This window comes from Anas acuta, chromosome 26, assembly GCF_963932015.1.
Source record: "Anas acuta chromosome 26, bAnaAcu1.1, whole genome shotgun sequence".
Lineage (NCBI taxonomy): Eukaryota > Metazoa > Chordata > Aves > Anseriformes > Anatidae > Anas > Anas acuta.
This window is the reverse complement of record NC_089004.1, coordinates 4319086-4346284: the sequence shown is the minus strand read 5'-3', so window position 1 is coordinate 4346284 and position 27199 is coordinate 4319086. Positions and strand designations below refer to the sequence as shown.

The 27199-nt window shown below is 63.9% G+C and overlaps 4 protein-coding genes across 4 annotated transcripts in view; 1 reads left to right on the top strand and 3 right to left on the bottom strand.

Annotated features, from left to right (window-relative positions):
* RAB3A (RAB3A, member RAS oncogene family) overlaps positions 1-3041 on the top strand; it is a 3642-nt gene extending 601 nt beyond the window's left edge. The window contains 6 exon segments of the mRNA XM_068661273.1: positions 1584-1811; positions 1903-2021; positions 2196-2221; positions 2224-2319; positions 2724-2885; positions 2888-3041. Of these exon segments, the coding sequence (XP_068517374.1) occupies positions 1584-1811; positions 1903-2021; positions 2196-2221; positions 2224-2319; positions 2724-2885; positions 2888-2913 (657 nt within the window). The 3' untranslated portion in view covers positions 2914-3041.
* Positions 3042-4018: 977 nt separating this feature from the next.
* Positions 4019-7088, bottom strand: MPV17L2 (MPV17 mitochondrial inner membrane protein like 2). The gene is made up of 6 exons (XM_068661275.1): positions 6983-7088; positions 5734-5901; positions 5336-5506; positions 5142-5218; positions 4905-5033; positions 4019-4805 (listed from the first exon to the last, which is right to left on the bottom strand). Exons 1-6 carry the CDS (start codon positions 7032-7034, stop codon positions 4749-4751), a joined length of 654 nt encoding a protein of 217 aa, XP_068517376.1. The 5' UTR covers positions 7035-7088; the 3' UTR covers positions 4019-4748.
* Positions 7089-7233: 145 nt separating this feature from the next.
* IFI30 (IFI30 lysosomal thiol reductase) lies at positions 7234-9358 on the bottom strand. Its single transcript, XM_068661276.1, has 7 exons — positions 9119-9358; positions 8196-8375; positions 8050-8124; positions 7858-7953; positions 7613-7765; positions 7464-7532; positions 7234-7377 (listed from the first exon to the last, which is right to left on the bottom strand). The coding sequence occupies exons 1-7, from the start codon at positions 9239-9241 to the stop codon at positions 7312-7314; spliced, it is 762 nt and encodes a 253-aa protein (XP_068517377.1). The 5' UTR covers positions 9242-9358; the 3' UTR covers positions 7234-7311.
* Positions 9359-9887: 529 nt separating this feature from the next.
* Positions 9888-26588, bottom strand: PIK3R2 (phosphoinositide-3-kinase regulatory subunit 2). The gene is made up of 16 exons (XM_068661272.1): positions 26437-26588; positions 21322-22027; positions 18499-18591; positions 17945-18007; positions 16844-16975; positions 16441-16642; positions 16252-16337; positions 15834-15939; positions 15629-15727; positions 15277-15457; positions 14956-15081; positions 14573-14715; positions 14182-14358; positions 13886-13957; positions 13514-13684; positions 9888-13197 (listed from the first exon to the last, which is right to left on the bottom strand). Exons 2-16 carry the CDS (start codon positions 21671-21673, stop codon positions 13005-13007), a joined length of 2196 nt encoding a protein of 731 aa, XP_068517373.1. The 5' UTR covers positions 21674-22027; positions 26437-26588; the 3' UTR covers positions 9888-13004.
* Positions 26589-27199: the final 611 nt, after the last annotated feature.

Genomic DNA, 27199 nt, shown 5'->3' with positions numbered 1-27199 from the left:
CAATGAGGGAGGGGGATTTGCAGCAAGGGGGGGCTGCAAGGACTTGGGGGGGGTTTGCAGCAAGGGAGGGGGTTGCAATAACAGGGGGGAAGGTGGTAGCAAGGGGGGGTGTTTGCAATGAGGGAGGGGGGTTTGCAATAAGGGGAGGGTGAAATGGGGGGGTTGCAATGAGGAGAGGGGGTTTGCATCAAGGGGGGGGGTTGCAAGGATTTGGGGGGGATGTTGCAGCAAGGGGGGGGGTTGCAATGAGGGAGGGGGATTTGGAATGGGGGGGGTGTTTGCAATAAGGGGGGGGTCACAATGAGGGAGGGGGGTTAGCAGCCGGGGGCATGGAATGGGGGGGGTATTTGCGGCAAGGGAGGGGGTTTTGCAGCAAGGGGGGGGGTCGCAATGAGGATGGGGGGAATTGCAGCAAGGGGGGGTTATTTGCAGTGGGGGGGGGGTTGCAATGAGGTGGGGGGGTGGAATTGGGGGAATTTGCAGCAAGAGGGGGACGTTGCAATGAGGGAGGGGGGTTTGCAATGGGGAGGGGGGTATTTGCAGCAAGGGGGGGTATTTGCGGCGAGGGAGGGGGGATTTGCAGCAAGGGGGGGGGGTTTGCACCAAGGATGGAGGAATTGCAGTGGGGGGGGGGATGTCTCCCAGTGCCCCCACCATTGCAGGAGGCCGCGGTGTACGGTGGGGACCTGGGGGTGCATGGGGAGGGGCAGGGCAGTGGTGTGCCCCCCCAGCACCCCCATATACCACCCCCACCCCCCCTGCACCCACCCCCGCGCAGCACCCACCCGGCGCATCCTGCGGGGGCACCGCCGCGGGTGCCATTTTGCAGAGGAGAGACGCAGCAACGGCCGCGGAGCTGCGCCCCCCCCCCATGGGTGATGGTGATGGGGGGGGTCAGGGCCACCCCCCCCCCTCACCACGACCCCCCCATACCCCGGGGCAGTGCGCCTGGGGGCACCGTGGGGAGGGCGAGGCAGCGGTGGCCTGTCCGTGCCACCGTGGCTGATGTGGTGACGAAGCCCTGGTGCCATGGGGGGCGTTGGTTATCCCCTGGGGGGTGTCATTGGTTATCCTGGGGGGGGCATTGGTTATCCCTGGGTGGGTGTTGGTTATCCTGGGGGGTGTTGGTTATCCCCCGGGGGCGTTGGTTATCGCGGAGATGCCGATGCCACCAGGGATATTGGTTATCCTGGAGGTGCCGGTGCCACTGGGGGCGTTGGTTATCCCCTGGGGGGGTGTTGGTTATCTCCTTGGGGGGGGGTCTTGGTTATCCTGGGGGGGGCATTGATTATCCCTGGGTGAGTTTTGGTTATCCTGGGGGGTTTTGGTTATCCTGGGGGGTGTTGGTTATCCCCCGGGGGCGTTGGTTATTGGGGGATGCCGATGCCACCGGTGATGCCGGTGCCACCGGGGGCGTTGGTTATCCCCTGGGGGGGCATTGATTATCCCTGGGTGGGTTTTGGTTATCCTGGGGGCGTTGGTTATCCGGGGATGCCGATGCCACCGGTGATGCCGGTGCCCCCGGGGACGTTGTCCCCTCCGGTGCCCCCCCGGCTCACGGTGCCACCGTCACCGCCTTGCAGATGGCGTCCGCTACCGACTCCCGCTATGGGCAGAAGGAGTCCTCGGACCAGAACTTCGATTACATGTTCAAAATCCTCATCATCGGCAACAGCAGCGTGGGGAAAACCTCCTTCCTCTTCCGCTACGCCGACGATTCCTTCACGCCCGCCTTCGTCAGCACCGTCGGCATCGACTTCAAGGTCAAAACCATCTACCGGAACGACAAACGCATCAAGCTGCAGATTTGGGTGAGCCCCGGGCACGGTCCTGAGGGATTTGGGGTCTTTGGGGAGGGTTTTTTTTTGGGGAGGGGATGCTGACGGTGGCCGCGTGCCGCAGGACACGGCCGGGCAGGAGCGGTACCGCACCATCACCACCGCCTACTACCGCGGGGCCATGGGCTTCATCCTGATGTACGACATCACCAACGAGGAGTCCTTCAACGCCGTGCAGGACTGGTGAGCCCCCCCTCAACCCCCTCAATCCCCCCTACCCCACCCTATTATCCTGTGTCCCCCCCATCACCCTATACCCCTATTTTTTTTTTTTTTTTTATTTTAATTCTTACGTCCCTCTGTGCCCCGTTTTTTTTTTAATTTTTAATTCTTTTGTCCCTTCTTGCCCCCCCGAAGGTCGACCCAGATCAAGACGTACTCGTGGACAACGCGCAGGTCCTGCTGGTGGGGAACAAGTGTGACATGGAGGACGAGCGCGTGGTGTCGGCCGAGAAGGGCCGCCAGCTCGCCGAGCACCTGGGTGAGTCCCGATTCCTTCAAATTCCGGGTGACGCTGCTGAAATTGCTTAAAACGCTGGCAATGCACCCCAAAAAAAAAATATGGATGTGTTATGGGAATAGGCAGGATAAATGAGGTGGTGCGGTGCTGTGATGCTTGATTTGGGTGAGTTTTGGGGATTGTAAGGTTGCTGCGTGCTATAGGGTGGGATTGGGGTGGGTTTGGGCCCGCTCTGAGCAGGCTGAACCCCATAATTGGGGAATATTTAATTAATGGGAGGAGGAGGAAGAGGAGGAGGAGGAGGAGCAGAGAAACGTCCCCGCTGGGAGGCGGCGAGCATCACCGGGGCCGTAGCATGGTCCCAGACCACCCCCCCTCCCCAAATAATATTAAAATATTAACCCCCCCCACCTCCTTATCTCCAGGTTTCGAGTTCTTCGAGGCCAGCGCCAAGGACAACATCAACGTCAAGCAGACGTTCGAGCGGCTGGTGGACATCATCTGCGAGAAGATGTCGGAGTCGCTGGACACGGCCGACCCCGCCGTCACCGGCGCCAAGCAGGGCCCCCAGCTGACGGACCAGCAGGCCCCCCCCACCAGGACTGTGCCTGCTAGGACCCTCCCACCCCACCCCACACCCCGCTCGGTGCACGTATCCGTCCCCCCCCCCCCAACCCCAGCACCCCCTTTTTTTCCCCCCAGGGGGGGCTTTTTTGCTGCTGATACCTCGCAGGCTCCCCAAAGGGTTGGCGCCTGCCCCTTTTCCCACCCCCCCCCCCTTATCAATTAGGCTGTGCCCCCCCCCTCCCCGTTTTCCCCTTTATTTATTTTAAGCCTGGGATGGTAGGAGGAAACCCCACCCCCTTCCTATTACCCTCTGAGCCCAAATATCTCAGAAAAAACACTTTTTTTGCCGTTTTGCTTGCAGGGTGATGGGGAGGGGGGGCCGGGACCCGACACCCCCATCCCCATTACGGGGGCAGTGCCTGCCTGGAGACCCCTTGGGGGTCTTTTGGCTGCCCTGCGCCCCCTCCCCAGCTGGCTGGCTGCTCCCCCCCCAGCCTATTTGTATAAATAGATGCTAATTTATGCCCCCCCCGCCCCCCCCCCTCGCTGTCTTCCTCCCTGTACATAGGAGTCCCTGTAAATAGCCGTAGGACGTGCGCTGTGCCGTGCCCCCCCCGTCGCTGCGTTCCCCCCCCCACCTCCTCGCTGTGCTTACCAGGTGAGCAGCCCCCCCCCCACGCTCTTTATTTAAAGGTTTTTCAGGACCAAGCAAGGGGCTGGCGGAGCTGCAGCACCGACCAAACCCCGTGGACCCCCCCCCCTCCCAAAAAAACCCCCCCCTCCACCCCCGGTTTGGGGAATAGGGGCGAGCGTCACGGCTCCTCGCGTGGTCCTATAAATTAACGTGCTTCTGTGGAGACTGTGAATCCGTGGATATTCCTCCAGCAACGACCCACCCCGAGGTCTTGCTTCCCTCTATTTATTTTTTCCCGGAGCGCTGTGTCTTTATTTTACAGTTTTTTTGTGTCTTTTTTTTTCCTCCCCCCCCCCCCGCCCTTCTCCTCTCACTGCGGTACCGTGGTCCTCCCCCCCCCCCCCCACCTTCCCCTTTTTTCCTATTTTTTGTGAAGTTTACTGATGGAAGAGTTACCACCGTACTGTACAAATGTCAAAAAAAAAAAGAAAAAAAAGAAAAAAAAAAGTGTCAAAAGGGTACAATTTCCTAAAAATCACTGTATTAAAAGAAATGGTGTGAAGAAATAAAAGCGATGCTGATCAGCGCCTGCCCCTCGTCCTTGGGGGGTGGAGGGGGCAATTTCAAGCTGAGGGGGGGGAAATTAATTGGTTTTGACAATTAGCCCCCCCATGCAGTACATGATGAGGCTGGAGCTGCAAGGAAGGCACCTTTTGGGTAGAAAAGGGGAGATTTAGGCACCGGAGTAAGAAAATAAATGGGATCCTAGGTGAGGGGGGGCCACAGATTGTGCCTGGGGAGCCACCAGGGGCAAGTGCAGGATTTTTTGCTGCGGCACCAAGGCTGATTTGGTTGCAGGTGCCCCTGGCAGTGGGAATCAGCCCCCAAATCCTCAGTTTTTGCTCTGCTTTTGTCAAATATGGCCAAAACCAGACCAAATTTCGTATCAGAGCCTGGGGGGCTCTGCCGGGGCTCCTGGGGAGGGGACAAGGGGCAGGAGCCGCTGTGCCTGTCCCTGGAGTGCTGAGTGCTTCTCCCCTCCCCAGTTTGTTAAATCACAGCCCCCTAATTACCGACAGTAAATTAATTAATCAGTGGGACCTGCAGCAGCCCCTGGCCGTGCCCACCATGGGGCCGGACCCTGCCCCACCTGGCGGGGGTCCTGCCAGCCCCCAGCGCCCCCCCCCAGCAGCAGGGGCAGGAGCTGCTGAAAAGACATCGAGGTTTTGGGAGTGGCTTCTCCACGCTGCTACATCCCAGCACCGCGCTGCTTCCCGTCCTGCTCCGTGCTCGGCGCTGGTTTGGGCTAAAAAAATCAAAAAAAAATCAAAAACAAAAAAAACGGGGCTCGCGTGCTGCGATCCTGCCTGTGGCAAACGGGGGGGGGACTGGGAACGGAGCTCACCCTGTGCTTGAGGTAGGAGAGGTAGGTGTCCCAGCCCAGCGTCACCACATTGACGTAAACCACCCGAAATTTGGGGGGCACGTAGAGGAAATTGAGGAGCTGCGCCGCTGGCCACACGCACCAGTCAGCCTGTGGGGAATGGAGGGGGGGGGGGAAAAAAACCACCAGCTGCCCCCCCCAGGGGGGGGAGCAGGGCACCCCAAGGGGCTCAGGGACGAGCCGAAGGGCTGGGTTTACCTTATAGAACTCCCAAAATTTCTCCTTGAGCTCCTCCCAGCTCGCCTCCAGGCTCTGACCCTCCAGCGTGCCCATGCCTGCGGGAGAGGCGGCATCAGCAGCGCCCATGGGGGGGGGGTCTGGGGTGACCCAGGATGAATGTCACCCCCCCTAGGACGAGTGTCACCCCCCCCAGGACGAGTGTCACCCCCTACCTAGGAAGTACCAGGCTCCCAGGGCGGGCGATGCCACCAGCTGGTCGATGAGGACTTTTTTCAGCACCGTCCTCAGCCCCCGCACGCCCCGCGCCGGGAAGGCGGCGTCCAGCCACAGGTACCAAAAATGCATCAGCGGCCCCAAACTGCAGCCCACGGCGAACATGCGCCCTGCAAGGCGACACCGCCCCCCCCCTGAATTATTAAAGCCACCCTGACCCCCCCCCCAAACACACACCCACCCCTTTTTACATTATTAACGAGACCCCGTAACGAGATCCTGCCCCCAGGGACCCACGATCCCAGCCCTCCCGCAGCGATGCGGGGCAGGAATTGATGCGGGGTTTTTTTTTTGGGGTCCCCCCCTGTGTCCCCCCCCCCACTTCATGCTTTGTCACCTGTGCGTGCCGCCTGGCGCTGGTCCTCGGGGTGGTGGCGGAGGTGCCATGCCTGCTGCAGGGTGTCGCCGGCGGCCAGCAGCGCCCCAGAGCTCGCCGTGTTGGTCAGCAGCAGCAGGCGGCCCCCAAAAAGGGGCTGCAGCAGCCGGCGGCCCCGCGCCAGCATCCCTAAATAAATTTTGGGGGATATTTGGGGGTTATGGGGGGGTTAACGGGGGGGTGGTGAGCACTGTAGGGGCGTGGGGACAGCCCCACGGTTGTGGGATGGAGCACACACCGCCCACCCCCCTGCATGGATTTTGGGTCCTGTGTGGCCCAGTGCTCCCAGTTTGGCCAGTGGTCGCTGCAGGTGGCTGTGCTGGACGCCCCAGTCAGCCCCAGTTACGCTATGGACCCGCCCAGTAGGTCCCAGTTAGCCACGTGGTGCTGCCCACTCCTCTCCCCCTTTGGCTCCCCCAGTCTGCCCTTACCCCTGCTGGGCCACCCCCAGTCACCCCAGTGCCTCCCAGTCACCCTGTGCCCCCCTCCCCTTACCCCTTGGGACCCCCCCCCAGTTGCCCAGTTACCCCAAGCCCCCCTCAGTCACCCCTACTGTACCCAACCAGTCCCCCCCAGTTACCCCTGTGCCCCCAGTTAGCCACGCCATGCCCCCAGTTCCCACTGGGAGCCCTCCCAGTCCTCCTTCAGCCCCCCCCGGACCCCTCCCATTTATATCCATGTCCCCAGTCACCCCCTCCCCATCTCCCAGTTACCCCAGTAATCCCATATGGGACCCTCCCAGTTCCCCCTGTGCCCCCCAGTTCCCACTGGGAGCCCTCCCAGTCCTCCTTCAGCCCCCCCCCGGACTCCCCTAGCTGTATCTGTGCCCCCCAGTCACCCCCACACATCTCCCAGTTACCCCAGTCCCTCCCAGTAACCCCATATGGAACCCTCCATCCCTCCCAGTTCCCCCTGTGCCCCCCCCAGTTCCCACTGGGAGCCCTCCCAGTCCCCGTTCATCTCCCCCCGGACCTCCCCCAGTTACATCCATGCCCCCCAGTCGCCCCACTCCACATCTCCCAGTTCCCCCAGTCCCTCCCAGTTCCTCCCAGTCCCTCCCAGTAACCCCACACGGAGCCCTCCAGCCCTCCCAGTTCCCCCTGTACACCCCAATTCCCCACGGGGCGCCCCCCCCATCCCCTCTGTGCCCCCCCAGTTCCTCCCAGTCCCCCCAGTCCCCCCAGTTCCCCGTGCCCCCCCCCCCACTCACCGCCGCGCGTTCCGCCACCCGCCCGCGGAGACGAGGGGCGGGGGGAGCGCATTCAGGGCCGGACAACTTCCGGCTTCCGGCGGCCGCCATGACACGTACAGGGACCCATGGGGGCCGCCATGACACGTACAGCGCAGCGGGCGGCCGCCATGACACGGAGCGAGGCCGCCCCCAATGGCCCCGTCTTGTCCCCAACGCCTCGTCCCCAGCCCCCAGCGCCCCCCCCACGTCCAGCACAGCACTCGGGGGCCTTTTCTCGTTCCACAACACATTTCTCTTTATTCCCCTCTCGCTCCTCAGCGCTCCCAGCCGTCCATGTCCGCCGTGCCTCAGCGCTTGCAGACCTCCCTGGGTTTCGGTGCCGTGGCGCTCTGGCAGCCCTCGGGCTTCTCCCCCTGCCACACAGCGGCCAGTGGTGCCAGGCAGGGCGGGGGGCACATCCCCACAGCCCCCCCTTGGCACCTCGGCGTCCCCGTCCCACCTGGTAGAGCTGGCACACCAGCCTCAGCAGCGAGCGCTGCGCCTGCTCCTGCAGCTCGTCCGTGTGCTTCTGCGGGACAGCGGGGTGAAGGGCTCATCAAAAAGGGCTCCTCACGGCCCCCCCAAACCCCTTGACCCCCCCCCCCTTACCCCGTTGACGACGATCCAGGGGACGTATTGGTGTGGCGGGTCGAGCGCCTCGGTCAGCTGGGCGTTGCGGTGCATCAGCGCGGTCCCCAGGTCCCCGCGCACGCAGGCGGCGATGCGCCCCGTGTCCAGCTGCGGGGCATAGACCTGCAGGCACTGCCGGGGGGGGACACACACAGGGCACGGGGCAGGGGTCAGCACGGTGGGGGTGACCCCATGGTGTCAGGGGGAAGGGGACGGGGACGTACGGCCTCCAGGTTTTTGGTGGCGGAGGTGCCCGACTCCATGCAGAAGATGACGGGGAAGTAGGTGGTGAAGTTCTCGGCCTCGTGCATCAGGCAGGCCTGCGGGGACAGGGACGGGGACGGGGGAACGGTGAGGATCCCCCCCCCCACGGTGCTCACAGCACCGGGATGAGGATGAGGAGGCAGCAGCCTCACCTGGATCATGTTGCCCAAGCACTCCTCCGAGCCGTGCTGGCACTGGAACTGCCACTTGCCGCCGACTTTCTTCTCCTGCGGGATGAACCGGTCTGAGCGGGGCTGGTGGCACCGGCGGCGTGGGCACGGCGCGGGACGGCTCCTACCTGCGCGTTGCCGTATGGCACCAGCGTGATGTTCATGGTCTCGCTGGGCAGCAGCAGCCAGGTGGTGAAGAGCTGCTCCACCAGGAAGCCGCGGCACGCCGGGCACAAGCTCTCGTAGTAGAGGCTCAGCTCCACGGGAGGAGCCGTGGGGTGCGAGAGGTTGGCGCAGCGGCTCTCCGCCTGTGTGCAGAAGGTTTTGGGGTACAGGGAGATGCAACGGGGGGAGGCTGCAGCCGCCTGTGTGTGCAGGGGATGGGGTGAAGCTGCTGGGATGGGGGTGAGAAGGGGCTGTGCATGCAGCCCCCGGAGCTGGGAGGGAAGCGAAAGAGGCTGGGGGCGTCCTGCGGCTGCAGGATTCCACGTGCTGCCGGCACACAGCGCTGGGGCTTTCCACAGGAACTTCCCCAATGTATTTTGGGGAAAAATACAGCCAGTAGGGCCAGGACTTTCCTGGGCGGGAGCACAGCACCCACCGCCGGGTGGGCTGCAGCCCGTCCGGGCTCACGGGGTGCTGCCAGCCCCGCCGTGGCAGCGGTCTCACCGTCCGGCAATTCACGGCAGAATAAGCTGAAAGCTGGTTCGTGCTGAAAAAGGAGAAGTGGCAACAAAGCACGGGGATGGATCGAAGTCCGGCTGCAGCACGACTCTGCCCCGGGGATGTCAGGGAGCACCGCGGGGCCCGCTGGATGCAGGGACCCCGAGCATCCCCGCGCCGTGCCAAAGGGATGCTCGGAGCCGGCTCAGGCACCGGGCACGGACACTGCACGGCCGTGGTCCCGCACAACCCAGTCCCAGCCCCGCTCAGCACCGCTGTGTGCAGAGCCTCCCGTGCGTGCCGTTTCGGTGGGATGTGTCCCCCAAAACCGGGCTGTCACCACAGCCTTGGGGGGCGGCAGCCCTGGCACCAGCCCCGTGGCTCTGACCTGGCAGGCGACGGCGATCTCCCGCGAGCTGCACCAGAGGTGGGCCGGGTAGTCACAGGCAGGCAGGGCCACCACCACCAGCCCCGGGGCCAGCAGGGCCAGCAGGGCCAGTGCGGGGGCCATGGGGACGGCGGGGTGGCCGGGAGCCAGAGCAGAGGCGAGCCTGTCCCCGTCCCCGGGAGGACTTTTAAAGCTCGGCTGCGCCCGCCTCCGCGCACCCTTCCTGCCCCTCTCGCCCTCCTCCTCCTCGTGACGCCGCCGCTGCTGACTCACGCGCGGGGCCACAGCTCCGTCCCCTCGTCCTTGCTGCCCCGCTGCACGTGCCAAGGGTCAGCGTCGCGGGGTGAGGGCGCAGACCCTGCACGTTTAGGATTTGGGGTGCAGCCGCCCAGCCCAGCCCCGCTGGGGGTGTTGTTTTGCCGTGCACGGGCCGGTTGCAACAGGTCACGGGCTGAAATTCAACCCCGAGCGGCGCGGAGGCTGCGGGGCTCGGCGTGTCCCAAGGAGCTGGGGGCAGCCCTGGCCGTGCTCTGAGCCCCCGCCAAGCACCCCCAGCCCCACGGCTCTGCACCAGGGCCGTGGGTGCTGCCCAAACCCGTTCCTGGGTTTGGTTTTGGGGGCGGAGGAGGAGGAAGCTGGTACTTCCCCTGCTGGTTGCAGCCAGGCGTTTCCAGACGGTTCTTGCCCCTTTGGGCCCCCCCCTCTGCCCTTTCCTGCTTTTGGTCCCCTGGGAGACCCCCGCTCCCCCGCAAAGAAACGCCCGCAGCCACATCATTAATTCTGTTTTATTTGTGTTTTTGTCATTTTTTTTTCTCCTTTTTTTTCCTTTTTTCGAAGTACCGTACAAAAATCCTTACAGTAACAAATACTGGGTTTACATTAGTAAACATCAACAGAAAGAGCAAAGAGAAACTACTGCTGGTAACGAACAGCTGAAGTGGCAAGTTAGGAGTATTTATTATTGCATATACCTAAAGAACTAAAAAATCTCAGTAGCGCTCACACAGCCGCCACGTCCTCTCCGAGCACAAAGCGGTCGGGGACACCCGTGCCACCTCCGGCCACTCTCCGGTGACACAAGAGCCCTCGGGGTTACGGCGGGGGGGCTCGGAGCAACGCGAGCCGACCCGAAGCAGGAGGGGTTGGACGCGGTTTTTTGGGACCTCGCCGCGATGCCGGGGGCTGCCCTCGCCCCCTGGAAGGGCCGAGCTGTGCCCCGGGAAGCAGGGACGGCCGCGGTGCACCCATGGGACGTGGGCACGTGGTTTTGGGTGGGGGACATGCGGGTGACAAGCAGCAAAGCACAGCCCAGGGCCTCGAAAACACATCACTACCTGGTTAACCCGGAGGCGCGGACAAGCACGAGCGAAAGCATCAAAAAGACAAATCACAAACTAGCTTATTCCGGGGGGAGCCGCGCTGCAGGGAGCTCGGGGCTTGGTTCTTCCACCCGCCGGGGACAGAGGGGCGAAGCAGCGGTTCTGAGAGCCGAATCGAGCACTGTCGGGGAAATGGCAGCCCTGGGGAAGGCTCTGTTCCTCCTCGCTGCACACAAGACCACGAGCACAGCCCTGCTGGGGCCAGACCCGCGGTGAGGGCGGCGCTGGAAGACACGGCGGGGCCACCACGGTCCTGCTGCAGCTGGGGGCAGGCAGGGACGGCGTGGGGAAAAGCAGAAATTCGGCCAGGAGGGTAAAATTAAAAATAAAACCAACGCTGTCACGGGAAGCTGGAATTTCCTCGGCAGCAAAGCCCTGGGGAAGCACCGAGCGAAGCGCCGAGACGCAGACACCCAAACGCAGTGGCTGGCGTGGGACCGGCCCCGAGCTCAGCAAGGTGGGGTTGTGGGGGGGGGAAAGGGGCTGGAGGAGCCCACCGAAGCCCACCCCGCAGGGCAGGAGCCCGGCCCAAGGCTTTGGGGTGTCCCAGCACCCCACAGACCCTGGGGGGGCTCCGTGTCTGCGCTCTGAGCATGGGGGCTGGTGGCCCTGCCCTGATCTTGTGTTTCTGAGCCCAAACCATTCCCTTAACTGCCACTGCTGGCTTTTGCCAGGTGAGCCCCCGAGCGATAGCACCGAGCACTGACAAAAAGAGGGGAACCCCAAAACAGAGCCCAGGGCCACAGAGCAGGGAATGGGGTCTGTACAGCCGAGCGTGGGGGAGCTGCCACAAACAAGGGGAACGTGATGTTTGCTCCAACAACCCCAGACCCCAAAAGGATCCAAAAGGATCTGGGAACCGTCCCAGACCTGTGCGAGCAGCAGAGGTGACCGGGGGAAGAGGGAGAGCGAGGGATAGGAACGGGGCAGGCCCTGCTGCAGGCGGTGCGTGGAGGATGGGATACAGGCAGAGGACATGCGAACGCACCGTGCTCTGGCACCGATTGTGCAGGGCGCCCCGCAGAGCGAGCTGCACCGCAAAGCAGAAGCAGCAAAACCTACAGCATCCCCCAGCCCTTCCGGAGGTCCCGGCAAGGAAAGGGGAAGAGCCTCTCAGGCAAATCAGAGAGGACGACCAACTCTCTGCTCAATCCAGGCAGACCGGATAACCCCGTAAAGCAGAAACCACCACAGCCTCGGCTCACAGGCTCGGGTGCAGCTTTTACAAACCCAAAAATTGCGCTCAGCAATTTCTGCAAAGACAGAAATTTTTCTGCAAAGCCCTGCCCGTGCCTGCCAGCCGCGAGGGGCACCCCTACAGCGACCCCCCTCCCCTCCCCGTACAGTCCCCATACAGTACTGACAAATATAAGTGCTTTGCATACACAGTTCCACATCATGCATATACATTTCTACGTGCTAAGGCCCCGAGGCCCAGCGGAGATACCGTCCTCCTGCAGCAGAGGTCCTTCATTTTGCGTCGGGCTCGTAGTGTGCGGCGGGCTCCGAACCCCCTCCTGCTCCAGCCGGCAGGAGCCGAGCCCCGCAGCAGCCCGGATGGATGCTGCCCACGCGCTTGCAGGTGGGAGTGGGAGCTGAGCACCCGCCGGGACTAGGTAGAAAGCAGCTGATTACAAAAAGAACCATATTTACAGAGCTACAGTTAGCTTCAACGGGTTGCGCTCGCAGAGATTCACCAAAGACAACCAGGAGAACAAAGAGCTGCGCGCCCCGGGTACCGACGGGGGTTTCACAGCTTAGTTGGCACAACTAAGGGGAGAGATTCGTCGCCTGCCGGGTCCTCCCTGCCCTGGCAGCAATGCTCAGGAGGTGGCTACGACACCAGGGAATAAATCAGGGAGAAGGGGCACAGCACGGAGCGGGGACCTCGGCCACGAAGCCCCCTCCCCAGCACGCCCACCACCCCACGGACACTTTTCTCTTGGTGAAACCGAGTCTCTGCACAACGGAGCAGCAGCCCTCGTACCAGACACCAGCTCCCACCCCAGCCCACGAAGTCACCGAGGGAAGGGAGAGCGGAGGACGCGTACGCTCGGCGGAGGCTCCTCCTCTGCCTTCTCCAGCGCCCGGGGCAGGGAGCCCCTCGCCCAGAGCAGCAGTGACCTGCACCAGAGCGCAGGGGAATCGGGATCTAGCTCTACGGTGATGCATAGCGGGGCAACCTGCCAGCAAGAAGGGGTCTGACCTGTTTGTCGGGGAAGGGGAAGGGCTGTGCTCGCCCACAGCGGTTCAATTCCAACTGGATCCCACCTCCTAAGGACTGGAGCCCACTGGGAGGCAACAGCCCAGCCTTTTTTGTCCCATCAGCCAACACGGGTTTCAGCTACTGACCAAAAAAGGGACACCAGGAACGGTCACAGACATCTCGGAGGCTCTGGAGGGGCAGGAGCACAGAGACTCAACTATACAGGGTGCAAGAGTCCAGAGCCAGAAAGCAGTGCCCTGGGGAGAAGCTGAAGGCAGCTGTTGTGTTGTGCACGGGCTGCTCATCTGGCGGGTGGCTGGGAAAGGACCGGGTGAGCCAGCGTGACATTCAGGGAGTCATTGTGCTGCACCAGGGACGTGTGCTTGTAGTGCAAGACCAGGTCCTTGAGGGAGGCGTAGAGGTTGTAGGGCTCCGCGAAGCCGTAGCCAGACGCCGTCTTGTAGATGACGCAGTGCTTGGTGTCACCGTCCACCCTGCCGGGGAGAGAGGGGAGCGCGGGTTAGCGGCGAGCGAGGAACCCCCACGGGGAGAGCGACGGCGGGGCACAAGCAGGAGCAGCCCAAAGCCAACGTCTGGCCCTGGCACGAGGAGGAGCTGAGGCAGACGGGAGAGCTGGGGGAAGCCCAGCCTGCCAGCTGACGCCTCCGCCAGCCTCCAGCATCTGGCAGGAGAAGGGCAGGGCGACACGGGAGCGTGGCGGGTGCCAGCCCCATCCTGCCACGTCTCCCTCTGCCCATCTGTGCTCCCCACGTGTTGAGCTGGCAGCCCCGACCCCCCGGAGGTACTCACACCACGGAGCAGGCGTAGCACCCCTTCTGGCTGCTCTCGCGGATCAGGAAGGTGCCGTCCCGCTTGCCGCACAGCATCTCCTCGGCCTGCAGCCGGTTGATCTTCCCCACGTACCACGTCCGCTCCTCGTGGTGAGGCAGCTCCTCCTCGTCGTCCATCATGGAGTACTGACTGCAATCGAGCACACACGCAGGGTGTCAGTGCCCCTCGCTTCAGGCACGTGGCCCCCCAGCATCTCCCCTCCCGCTGGCAGCTGCCAGCACTCCTCCCAGCAGGGAATTCATCCTCAGCTCCCAGACACGGCGATGGGATTTGCCCGAGGCTCTGGAACAGCCCCCCCACACCTCCCGACACGCGAGTGGGGACACTCACTCCTCCGTCTCATTCTTGATGCCCAGCCACTCGTTGATTTTCTTCTGCCGGGCACCTTTCTGCGTCAGCCACCTGGGGAAGGAGAGGCAGAGCTCAGGAGAGGCAGCGCTCCCGCAGCCATCGCCAGAGGGCAGCAGCCTCCCCCCTTTGAGAAGCCGCCATTCCCTGAAGCTGCTGCATGAGCCGGTCCAACAAGCCTCAAAGCCCTCGAGGAGCCAGCTGGATGGCTCCTGGGCCGGGCTGGAGGGGGAGCAGGGCCCCTCTGCCAGCCCTCCGCGGGGGTAGGAGCTACCTACACCAAGTACTGGTCCCGCAGTTTGCGCAGCTGCATGAGGTCAGGCTTGAGGCTGTTCATGCGCTTGTCGATCTCCCGGTTTTCCGAGGCTTGTTTCTTCAGGTCCTGCTCCAGCTTCATCTTGCTGTCGTGAATCTCCGTGATGCGAGATTTCAGCTTCTCCGAGTTCATGAGGATCCTGGGAGGAGGAGAAAGGAAAGGGGGAAGGGGGGAGGAATTCGGCTGTGAGCCAAGGTGGGGGAGGCGGAGGAGGCAGCCTGCCAGCTCCCGCCTGCAGCAGGAGCGCTGAGGACAGCGCGTGCCTCAGCTCTGCCCCGAGCCCCCACGATCCCCCCCCAGCCCCAGGAGCCCTTCCCCGGGCAGGGCAGGTCACTGCTGCCCACAATCCTCACCGCTGCACCTCCTTCTCGTTGCCCTCCCTCCGGAAGCGCTCGATGTACTCCTTGCTGCACTTCTCCTGCGTCTGACACTGCTCCTCGAAGATCTTGATCGTCTCGTTGAAGGCCTCGATTGCCGTCCTCTTCATCTGCAGCTCCTGAATTCGGAGAGAGGGGGGAGCTGAGGAAGCGGCGAGGATTTGGGCGGGTTTCTGCCCGTCTGCAGCCCCTTCCCACCCCCCTCCCCATCCAGCACCGTCCTCAGTGCAGTCAAAATATCCCCCACTTCAAAGCCTGTTGTCTGAGGGGCCCCCTGGAACCCAGGAGCAGACAAATGGTGCAGAGGGTGCCCAGCCTCTGCTCTCTGTGCCCCGTGTGTGCCCTCCAGGGACGCGTACCTGGGATGTGCGTGTGTACTCCTCGTACAGCAGGTCGTACTCCCAGCTCTTGTCCTGGTACTGCTGGTGATAGACTTTCAGCTGCTCTCCCACGGCTTCCACGCTGTCCTCTTTCACCACTTGGTCCTGCCGTACACACACAGCCTCAGTCAGGACCCGCTCCTGCCCCTCTACAAGGTAACAGGCCCCCAAAAACCCCACCAGCCCTGCAGGGTGCCCCACAAAGCAACGTCCCAGCACGGGGAAGAGGCGCTGCGTCTACCAGAGGGCCGGGATGATGGATGCCCCTGTTTCGGGCTGTCCCTGCAGCACCGACCTCACCTGCTGGTACTTGGAGATGGGGTAGAGCAGCCGCGTGTCCAGCTTGGCGTTGTACTGGGCGAGCGACTCGTGCCGGTAATGTGTGATGAGCTCCACCACCGAGCCAAAAGTCAGGGGCTCCGAGAAGCCGTACTTGCCTTCCCGGTGGAAGATCTTGATCAGTTTGTTGTTGCCTCCTTTCCTGCAGAGAGGAGGGGAGAGCAGAGGGTGTTTATCACCACCGCAGTGCCCTGCACCAGCCTGGATGTGTCCCTTGTGCCAGCCCGATGTCCCAGCTGCCACAAGCACATGGATACAGGCCAAGGGCTTTGCCCCAAAGCAGCAGAGGCTCTGGGAGATCCCAATTTCCTACCTGAGCGTGAGCGTGTACTCGCCCTGGATCTTGCTGGAAGCATCCCGCACCAGGAAGGTACCGTCCGGCGTGTCTCGCAGCTTCTCGTTCACCTCCTCCCTGCGAGGGACAGGGATGATTGTCACGGCCCGTGAGGCACAGCCAGAGCTGCCCCGAACCCGACAGGGTGGGCACACAGAGCTGGAGCTGCCGGCCACCCCCTTACCGGGAAATGTCACCCCAGTACCACTCGGCGTCCTGCAAGGGCACGCTGTTCCCGTTGGCCAGGCTGGCGGCGCTGGGCTTTGGCTTCGGAGGCTTTGGAGGCAACGCTGTAAGAGAAGCAGGGTTGAGGAGAGGTTGAATTCGGGCTGGCCCAAGTCCCAGCTCCCCACCCTTGGAGCTCCAAGTCCCCCTCTCCCCGCAGTGACTGTCCTGGGAAGCCCCACTTGGCCGCTGCGCTGCCAGGAGCTGCTCCAGGCACATCTACAGCAAGAGATCAGCACCTCCAGGAGGCATCCGAGCACAGCTGGGCTACAGAAAGCCCTCGGCAATCTGCTTGTGGAGGCAAAATCCACGCCCACGGAGCACAAACGGCAGCGCCTCGGGCCCCAAGGGGGCGTTTCAGCCACTGGGGACAGTACCTGGAGGCAGCTGTTCCGGCTCCAACTCCTTCAGCTGCAGAAGCATCTCCAGAAAAAGCACGGAAAAGTCAGGGCTCAGCTCTGGGCTGCGGGGAGAGAGGAATCAGTGAGATCAGCCTGGGCTCCTCATCCTGGCAGGCAAAGCAGCTGGCACGGGGCACGTGGCAGGGACCCGAGAGCTTCACGTACCTGGCGCCAGGCAGCCGGAGGAGAAGGGGGCCGAAAATCTCTCCCAGGGCCCGAGGGTGGAGGTTGTTGCTCTCGGCCTGCTGTGATACCTTCCCCAGATGCCGGAGCAGGAACTGCAGGGTGAGCGTGTTCTGGAGCGGGACCGCAGGCGACTCCAGGGCCAGCAGCAGCTGTTTCCGGCAATTCTCCGGCTGGGGAACCTCTGGGGAGAGAAGCAAGACACGATGGGGAGGGCTGGGACAGCCGGCACCGCGCTCCACGTGCTGGCAGCCACGGGGTGGGAGCGCTGTCAGCAGCAGAGGCCATGTGAGGGACCCCATAGGGACAGGATCTGTTTTAGTAACCCAAACACATCCATCCCACCCGTGTCCCCGTTCCCAAGCATGGCCGGGGAGGCCCTTACCCTGCAGGACACGAAGGATGTCTCCGTGCACCGCCACGGGCACCACGGGGGAGGGCAGATCCTGCAGGTAGCCGCGCAGCGCCTCGCCCAGGGAGTGCACGTCGAAGGGCTCCAGGTCACTCAGGCTCCAATCTGCCAGGGGAGAGATCTCCCATGGGTGGTGGGCGCACACCCCGGGCACCCAGGAGGCAGCCCCAGTGCTGCCAGCACCTTGCAGCCATCCCGCGGCACAGCAGGAATGCAGCGAGTTTGGGGGGGGGGGTCAGCACGGTGAAGCCAGGCACATGGGGTCAGGCCACAAAGCAGCCACAAAACCCCAGGCACAGCTGGGCTGCGGGGATCTGCACAAACAGCCCTGAACTCGCTGCAAGCTCTGCTCCTGCAGGAGACGCAGCCCACGCTCGCTGCAACCCCCCCGGCCAGCCAGAGAGCCTGGGATGCGGCACCCGAGACCCCCAGGGGAGCACAGAGCTCTCAGAGCCAAGCAACCCACACGGCCAAGACCTCCTTGCCATGCCCATGTCCCACATCACGCTGCCTCAGGCTCCCCCAGGAGGGCACAGAGGTAATTTGGTGTGCCTGCACCTTCTGCGGGTCAGAGCTTTTTGTTCCTTGCTGCTGCTGTTAGAGATATATGTGGAGAGGGAGACAGCCGACCGGCCACATATGGGGAAAATGTGAGGAAAATGCCACGGCTCCAGCCCCCAGGCTGAGCTCCGAGATCCTCCCCTGCTCGTTCGTGGCGGGACAGAGCCAGAGGAGTCTCCAGCTGCCTGCCTCTGCAGCACCCTGAGCGCAGGGCGCCCCAAAGAGACAGCAGGAGATGTGTGGGGAATTCACTGCGAGCCCCCCAGCTGGTGCCGCGTCCCTTCGCCCCCACAGGAATCCCCCCGTCCTGTCCCATCCCGTCCCCAGCACGAAAAAAGAAGGGGCCGGGGCAGGACAGGGCAGGCCCAGCCCCGCAGGCAGCGTGCCGGCAGTCAGGAACTGCCGGGGACAGGCGAGCCCGGCCTGGATTGCATTAGTGCTGGCGCTGTCACATCCCCTAATCTCCTCCATCTGAGCCCGTTCGCCTCCTCGCCGCGACGAGCTGGTTCTTACCGGTTCTCAGAGCTTGCCTCAGTTCGGAGCCAGATGTCCTGTACAACATCTCGCTGTCTAACCCTGCGGAAGCGAGGAGCTGCTGTGAGCTGTGAGCTGCGAGCCCCGCGGCTCGCGCGCGGCCGTTTTGCAGCCAGCCCTGTTGCCAGCCCCGCTGCCAGCCCAGCTGGCTCCCACAGATGCTGCCACAGCCCCCCCGTGCCCCCCCCGGGACGCCCCGCTGCAGCTCCAAGCCCTGGCTCAGCGCCCTCACGGCATGGATTTAGGGTAGGGTGCTCTGTAGCGCCCAGGAGAGCTTGCCCAGCACCCAGCCGGGTTGTGAGGGCGTCCCGTTGCAGACCCAGTGCTGCAACACGAGCAATTCGGATCAGGACGGCACAGTGGGGTCAGGCCGGACCCTGGGGACCCGAATTTGAGGCCAGGGAGGAGCGGGAGGCCCCCCTCCTGCAGGCAGCTGCGTGCCGCGTGTCGCGCTGAGCTCGGTCCAACGCCAGCAGCTTTGCACAGCAGCTGCCTTCCCCCCCCCAGCCTCGCCACGGCTCTCGGGCCCCTACCTTTCTTCTCGATGGCTTCCACCAGCTTCACCAGCAGCGGCGGCGCGATCTCTGGGGGACTGAACTGCTCCTGCAGGTCGGGGAGAGGAGACCCTGGGGAGGAGGGAGAGAGAAAGGAGGCGTCAGACCCAGCTCGGCCCGAAATAGAGCCAGGGATGGACACAACCAACGCTGCTCCCAGCAGTGGCGTCCGTGAGCAGGGAAAGCCCGGCCCCTGCTGCCAGCCACAGCCCCGCAAACACCGCACGGAGCCCGCGAGCTGGCCCCAAAACCCGCACAGCACTTGTTGAGCCCAGCCTCGCTCGGAGCCCTACAGAGCACAGCGGGGTGCACGCACATTGAGGGATCCCCGCTGCTTTCTGCAGAGCTGAGTTTACCTCCCCGAGCACCCTGGGGACCGAGGACACCCGGGCAGGCACCACAGGGGTTACTCGGGCTCTGGAGCTCCGGCCAGGCTCAGCCTCTGCCCGGGCCAGGACGCGGCACGGGGCTGGCGGAGCAGCGCAGCCGGGGAGCTCGCTCGCGGCGCTGAGCTGTGATTAATGCAGCGATTCAGGCAGAGCGCTGCGTCAGCAAATTCCTGCCCTCGATTGCTCGCTGAACATGGAAACCGGCCCTCTCGCTGCCTCCCCCCTCCCCGCTACCCCACGGCCTCCTCTGTGCAAGCTGGTACGGGGCACGGGAACCCACAGCACGGGACCCCGCTGCCCTTTGGGGTGGGGGGAGCCGCGGGCAGGTGGCTATTTCCACGTGCCCGAGCCCCACGAGGCCTCCCCACCGCAGCCGAGCGCTCCCAAACCCTCTCCACGAGGACCCAGGGCACGGCCCCGCGTGGAGCAGCGGCGTTTCAGCGCCGCCTCGGGTCTGTAATGGGGTGGGGGCAGCGTGGGAAGGGCTGCGGCACGCCGCCCGCTGGGGCTGCTGCTGCTGCTGCTGCGCCCGAGGCGCCTCTCGGCGAGCTGGAGCCGGAGCTGGGAGCTGCAGCTGGATCACGGGGCCGTGTGGAGGAGCTGCCAAGGCGGGGAGCCTACGTGCTGCGGCGTGGTGGCTTCGGGGCTGGCTCGGCAGGGCCCCGGGCACCCTTCCCTGCGCTCAGGGTGACGCAGGCCGGGGCAGGAGCGCGCACGCCCGGCTGCGAGGCTGCCAGAGGGAGCGAGAGCAGAGGCAAGTTGAGCACCAGGCAGGGCACGAGGCTCCCCCGGCACCGGGGGAAGTTGGAGGTCTGTGGGGACAGCCAGCACGGGCTGCTGGATTGTGAAATGTGGCCCTGGTGTCACGGCTGTGACCACAACTTGCCCAGTGTGTGCCCGGCTGAGCCTCGTGGCCCCACGGCCTCAAAAGGGGAGACAAAGCAGCTCGGAGCAGTGCTGAGGAGAATGGAACAGCTCAGCAAGGCCCCAAACTGCTGCAGGAGGACCCCACAAGCACAGCAGGGCTGTGCAAAGAGTCACCCCGGTGTCCCCGGGGCAGGACGGGGCCCTGCACGGTGCTGCTTGGGGCTGGGCCTGACCCTAGGAAGGGAGAAGTAAAAAATCTGAGCTCCCCACGTGGCCTGGCCGGGAATGTGCCGCTTCAGCAGGCAGCAGCTCGTGTTTTTGGTTGCCAGCAGCGGGTCCTGAGCCCGCCGTGCTCCGGGCAGGGCCGAGGGAACAAGGGCACTCAGAGCGCGGCCAGGGAGGCTGCGGAAATATTTCCGAGCCGCATTTTCCGCTCGTGCTCTCTGCAGAAGGTGAACGCCAACACCAGGGGCTCAAATTCAGCCTCGGAAAGAGCCAGGCCTCGCTGCTCTGCCTCGTGGCCGTGCACCCGTGCGTGGCGGAGGGGCTGAGGGACCCCCGGCGGCCAGGACAGCCCCAGAAAGGAGCAGGGCAGGAATTGAGGCGGCTGCGAGCTGCGTGGGGGCAGCCAGGAGCCGTCTGTGCACCTCCCAGGCAGGCCTCACCCCAGTGGGGCAGGCAGCCCGCGAAGAACTACCACGGGCTTGGCTTCTGTACAACTTCTGGGTTGCAAAAAAATATATAAATTAAATAAATAAAACGCACCAGGGCCAACACGGCCACCTCAGAGCATGCCCCAGGCTCCCGGGAGGAGCCGAGCCTTGTGTGGGCAGTTTGGGAGCGGGGTGACAGGTCAGTGGCACCCACTGCCACCCCCAGCCGTGTGCCCACCCCATGGAGATGTTCCCAACCCCGAGGGGCGCAGCAATGAGACACCCGGCCCCAGCACCCTGCCCCGTGCTCCTCTCCACCCCTCAGGACCCCAAAGAGGGTCCGTCCAGCGTCTGATGGGACAGAGAAGAAAGAAAAAGGCAGAAAAGGCACGGGATGCAGCTCTCCAGGCAGTGCCAAGCCCGGCTGTGCCCGTGCCCTGCCCAGCCCCAGCCCTGCCACCCGTGGACAGGGAGCGGTGCCAGGCAGGCGAGCGATTAGCTGCAGCTCTGCAAGTCCTCTTCTCCACCCGGACTTTCCTCCTCCTGCCCAGAGAGGAGGAATTGTGCGTCTCAGCGGGGCCAGGAGGCGCTTGGCAGGGAGCGGCAGAGGCAGGGAGGCGGGTGGGAGAGGTCAGGATTTTTTTTTCTTGAGGGAAGGAGCGGGGCAAAACCTCGGCAGGGCAGGGAGAGGGGATCCATGGGGCTGGTCGTGGGCCAGGGAAGGATTTTGGAGAGGTTACAGCGGGACGGGGCTCGCCCTGAGACGCAGCACCAAGGAGCTCAGAGCACGGCAGGAACAAAGAGCTGGCTTTTTGGCCAAGGCTGAGCGTGAGCACACAAAACCCGAGCAGCTCAGCTGCTGGGCAGTGAAAGAGGCACTTGGCAGAGCTTACCTTGCTCCGGAGCCTCCTGCAGCCGGCAGCCGCCGGCCCCCGGTGTGGCGGGCAGGGGTCTCTGCACCCGGGGCCGATGCGAAGGGACGGAGATCTTCACGGGCCCCACGTACTCCACGTAGGTGCCGGGGAAGTCGCCCTTCTGCTTGGTCCTCTCGTTGACACCCAGGATCCAGCCGATCTGGTTGGGGTTCTGCTCGTCGCCGTCCTTGAAGCCCAAGGCTTGCAGGGCCCCCTTGCTGACCACCAGGATGTCTCCGGGCAGCAGGTCGATGTCCTCCTCGCGCTCCTTGCGGTAGGGGTAGAGGGCACGGTACTGGAAGCCGTCGGTGCTGCCCATCCTCTCGGCCATGGCGAGAGCGGCTCCGAGCTTTCTCTGCTTGGAGAGGCGAGCCCTCAGGGGCAGCTCTCCCCCATCGGCGCTCTCCAGAGGTCTCTGCACGAAGCGGCGCCTCGGGGAGCCCGGTCCCAGCGCCCCGGGGTGCTTAGGTGCAGCCCCTTTTCCTCAGCTTGAAGCCGCGATTCAGCCAGATGATGGAGCAGAGGGAGAAGGAGACGACCATAATCCAGCGCTCGCGAGCGGGCATGCGGCGGAGAAACGCAGCCGGGTCCCGTTCACCACAAGAGAGGCGGCTTTCCCGGAGCCTGGAGGGTGAGAGCTGAGAGCCGAGAGCCACAGGGCATGCTGCTTCTGCCTCCCCAGCACCTGTGGGGAGAAAAATGTGGAGTGTCACCACCCAGCACGGCGCCCCGAGCCCCCCAGGATGGAGCAGGGGGCTCGTGTTGGTGAGGTAGGGCTCGCTCCTCGCCCTGCCAGGCTCCTGCCGAGCCCTGCATCCGGGCGCTCCTTGCCAGGACATGCTGAGAGCGAATTTGCACTCCAAAAAAAAAAAAAAAAAAAAAAAAATACATAAAGGGGAGAGAGGAGCCGGCGGCTGCTCGCAGGGAGGACACCTCCTCCCCTGCTCTCCGCGCAGCGCTTCTGCGAGCGAGGGCACAGCGAGAGGGACAGGACGGCCTTTATGCGGGAGGTGGTGCCCAGGGAATTTCACCTTTTCTGGTGAAATTGGATCTTTAGAAGCCTTCGAGCCTGCTTCAAGCTGCTACCTGCCTCTGAGCTATGGAAATAGAGAGAAATGGAAGGATGAGGGTGCCTGCCCGGCGCAGAAAGCCACCAAAAGGAACAGACCTGGGTTGTGACACGTTGTTGGAGGGCTGCTGAGCCGGGGCATTCCCTCCCCCAGCCATGCACGGCCCCTTTCCCATCCCCTCCCTGCCCTTTCCAGCTCCCTCGGGCTGAGCCCCAGAGCTGAGGAAGGGACCTCGAAGGCAACGGGGCGGCCGCAGCTAGAAACCAGTGCTCCCAGTGCTCCCAGTGCCCCTGCCGAAACGCTGCGGGTCCTGCTGACGGCTCGAGCTGCTTTGGCACAGAAACCCCAAACCTCACCTGTTTCCCAAATCCCATCCTGGCCAGGAAAATACAACTCCACGACCCGGAGCGCAGATTTACGGCCCTGCTCCGCTGCCTGCCCCTCGCCCCTCTGAGCTCTGCCTACCGGGGTCTGAGGCAGAGCAATCCCGGCGAGGACAGAGCCCAAAACGTGCCCCGAGGCAGCGGGGCCGGCACCTCCCCGGCTTCCACGCCGGGATTTTGGCACCGAGGCGAACTCGTTCAGTGGCTTTGGAGAGCAGAGCGTGGCCCCGGAGCTCCCGAGGCTCCCCGAGGAGCAGGTCCCACAGCTTCTGGCTCCCTCCAGCCCGGCGCCGGCTCTTGCACAAGGCGAGGAGCTGCTCGCAGCACTGGCTCTGGGCTGCCCTGCTCCCCACGCCCCAGCACCCAAAAATCTGGGGGAATTCACCCAGCGCCAGGCTCCCCTGCCTCCCCGTGCTGCGAGCGGTGACGGAGGGCGAGGAGCACCCGGCTCCAAACCCCAAAAAGCCCCCATGGGACGGCGACGGCGGGGAGCAGGCGTGTTTTTGGGGAGGGGGAAGGGACCACGCGTTTCCCCAAGCCCTTAAACAGATGTTTGGAGGGAAGGCGAGCTCGGGAAGGAGGCAGGAGGTGCTGGGAGCGCGGGACACGCACGAGCCTGCCCGCTGCAAGCACACGTCTGGAGCTGGGGGCTCTGCATGCGCCGGGTTTCCAGCAGCTCTCCAGCAAAATTTTGGCTGGGCCCAGCTCCAGGCTCGCAGGGAGGAAGCCTCGTGTGTGTGTCTGTGCTCGGTGGGCTCCCCCAAAACCCCCCCGCCATCAAAATACCTTCGGTCCATCTATCGCTGTGCCCAGAAACAATCGGGCGATTCATGGGCTGCTGTCAGGACTTGCTTTGTTCGACGCATCAGCTCGGAACAAAAAGCACACTGCGAGGCTTTTGGTGCCTAAAGAAAAGCATCTTAAGGCTGAAAACGCGGTTCCTGGGCTTCTCGAGCCAGCTCCAAGCGCGGTTCAAAGTGCAGCTCGACTCGAAGCGAGCCTAAGCGTTGCTTTCCCTCCAGTGAGGCGAAAGAATGCATAAAAATATTTGGAAAAAAAAAAAAAAAAAAGAAAAAAGGAATGTTTGTGACAGCCTGCACAGCCAAACGCGTCCAAGTTACATCAGATCCTGGGGGGGGGGAACCCAGCTCCAAATCAAGGCCTGAGCCGTGAGGTGCTGCAAAGAAGGAGAAGGAACCTTGCTTTGGAGAGAAAGGAGGACGATGGAACCAGGGGGAGAAATAAAAACGGTTTGGGTTTGGGGTTTGTGCTTCCAGGCTGCCTGGTGCTTCCCTCCGAGCAGCGAGCACTGTCCCGAGCCGGGGCTGCCCCTGCCCCAAGCCTCGTAGAGGGGGCACAGAGCAGCCGAAGCCGTTTCCAGCTCTTTTCTCACCAAAACCCACTTCTGATGCAGCAGAGCACGCAGCAGGGCCCTGTGAGCAGCAGCTCTCCGGGGACACCGCGGTTACTCCTCCGAAGACGTGACTGCTGCCGACCTCGTGCTTTGGGAAGTTTTGGAGGAATTGCTCGGGTTTCTCCTCACCCAGCGCCCTTCTTGCTCCCTCTGGAGCTCATCCACCTCAGGAGCTTTCTCCTCCTCACCTCCGGAGCCTTGTGCTCGGCTGGAGGCTTTCCCTCGCTGGCACGGAGCAGAGAAGGGCGACGTGCCTCGCACCAGGTCCCTCTGGGATCTGGGATCCCTGGGATCACTGTGACAATTTGTTAGGAGCCCTCTGAGCACAACCAGGGCACAAAGCAACCCACGAGGTGAGAGGGAACCGCAGCAGCAGGGCAGGGTTATTAGGGTAGGGGCTGACACCAAACCCTGTGGCTCCCTTCCTCCTTTATCTCCCCTCACCCCGCGGCTCCAGCGCCGAGCCGCGGCTCCAGATATCCTCGGAGGAATTCAAAGAGCCCCCGATATTATAAATACTCCTTTTTTTTTTTTATATTATAAACACACCGAAGCGCCGGCACTCTGCCACCGCTCCGAGCTGGCTCGGCTCCCCGCTGCATTCCAGCTGAGCTGCGGTTTTCTCTCCCAGCCCGGAGCTTTTGTCCGGCGAGAACCGACGAGGGGCAGAGAGGATTTGCCCACGTTCCCAACCCCTTTTTCCTAAGGGGTTAAAAAATAAAATTAAAAAAAAAAAAAAAGAAAAAAGGAGGGTCTGGGGGGCAGCGCTTGCCCCCCCGGGAGGAGCCAGGCGCCGCCGAGCGCCGCAGGGGGAATTGGAAGCAGGATTTGTGCACGTCAGAGCCGAGAGTCACCAAAGAAACCCAACCATCCCTTGGACTTTCCCACATCATGGAAGGGGCAGGGACTGGAGCAGAGGCCAAGCCAGCCTCCGGGACACCCCAGCCCCTTCGCATGCGAGGGAAAGGCGGGCGGAAGGGCCGGGAAAGCGCCGATTTAGGCTATATTTACTCAGCTGTCTCCATTCTCTCGCTCTCACAGAGGGGAAAGTCACAGGGCCAGCTCCCCAGCGGCACCCGGAGCCGCTCTGGCAATAAAAACCGGGCGCTGACGGCGGGCGAGGCAGCCATTCCCCCGCCACAGCGGGCACACGGGTGCTGCACGGCGCCGCTCCAGCTCCCGCACCGCTCCTTCAGGCATTATTTCCCCCCCCCCCCCCCCAGCTTTTATTTCCCATTCCTCTCCCTTTCGCAAGTCCGTGGCCATGGGAAACTTCCCCTTCGAGGAGCTGCGGAGCGTTCCCAAGAGCCAGAGGCACACAGGGCACGGACCCCGCTGCAAGGAGCCGCGTTGGCCCCATCCCAGGAGCCAGGATTTGGGGGGCGAGGTGTTGGTGACCCCCCCCAAGAGGATCGCTGCCCCCCAGGACATTGAGCCCCATGCTGGGGAAGCTCAGCCCAGCACCACGGCGCTGAGCAGCGGCCGCAGCCCTCACACAGGCTGCCCACGACCCCCGGCTGCACCCAGAGGGGTCCCTGCAATGGGACCTGGGGGGGGGGGCTCTGCAGGCTGAGGGGGGGCTGAGGGACACGGAGGGGACGGGGACGCCTCAGCACAGCCCCAGGAGGGGACGGGGGACAGGGCCTGGGCCCGATCAGGCGCTGTGCCCCCCCCCCAGGACCCCCTCAGGGCTCGTTGCCCCCCCCTTAGGACCCCTTTAAGGCCCATTTCGCCCCCTCAGAGGCTGCTGCTCCTCCTCAGGACCCCTTTAGGGTCCGCTGCGCCCCCCTCAGGACCCTCTGCTCCTCTCAAGACCCCTTCAGGGCCCCCTCAAGACCCCCTCAGGACCCCCCCCGGACCCTCTGAGGGCTCCCTCAGGACCCCCTCAGGCGCTGCCCCCCCCCCCTCAGAGCCCCCTGAGGGTCTCCTCAGGACCCTCTCAGAGCCCCCTCAGGCGCTGCCCCCTTTCAGGACCCCCTCAAGACCCCCTTAGGGCCCAGCTGCCCCCTCAGAGCCCCCCCAGAACCCCCCCAGAGCCCCCTCAGGGCCCTTTCCCCCCCCCCTCGGCCTCCTCAGAGCCCCCTCAGGGCCCCCTCAGGCCCCGCTGCCCCCCCCCAGGCCCCCCTCAGAGCCCCCTCAGGACCCGCAGCTCCCCCTCAGCCCCCCCCAGGCGCTTCCCCACCCCCTCCTGCCCCCCTCCCGCCCCCGGTCCCGGTCCCGTTCCCACCTCTCCGCCGCCCCCCCGGGCCGCCGCCGCCGCTCGCCTCCAGCCCCGCTGCTGCCTCCGAAGGGCCCGAACGGCGCCGGAACGGCCCGAGCCCGCCCCGGAAAGGGCCGAACGGGGCCGAACAGCCCCGAAGGGCTCCGAAAGGCTCCGAAGGGTTCCGAAGGCCTCCGAAAGGTTCCGACAGGTTCCGAAGGGTTCCGAAAGGTTCCGAAGGGTTGCGGAGGACCCGTGGCCACGCCCCTTCCCCGCCGCCGGGGCCACGCCCCTCGGCCGAGCCGCTCCGGAAAGAGCCGAGCGGCGGCTGGGGAGGGGGGAACGGGAGAAGGGAGCGGGGGCGCCCCCTGGTGGCGGGATGGGGAAGTGGCGCGGCGCGGGGAGGCACCGGGCATTGCACGGGGGCTGCACCGGGCATTGAGCATTGCAACGGGCACTGCATGGGGCTTGCAACGGCTTTGAGCATTGCACCGGGCATTGAGCATTGCATCGGGCATTAAGAATTGCACCGGGCATTGCACAGGCACTGCAACAGGCATTGAGCATTGCACTGGACATTGCAACAGGCATTGCAATGGGCATTGCACAGGAGTTGCACCAGGCATTGAGCATTGAGCCGGGCATTGCACGGGGGCTGCACCAGCCATTGCACCAGGCATTGCATGGGGGATGCACTGGGCATTGAGCATTGCACTGGGCATTGCACGGGGACTGCACCAGGCATTGTGCCAGGCATTGCATGGGGGCTGCAACGGCATTGAGCGTTGCA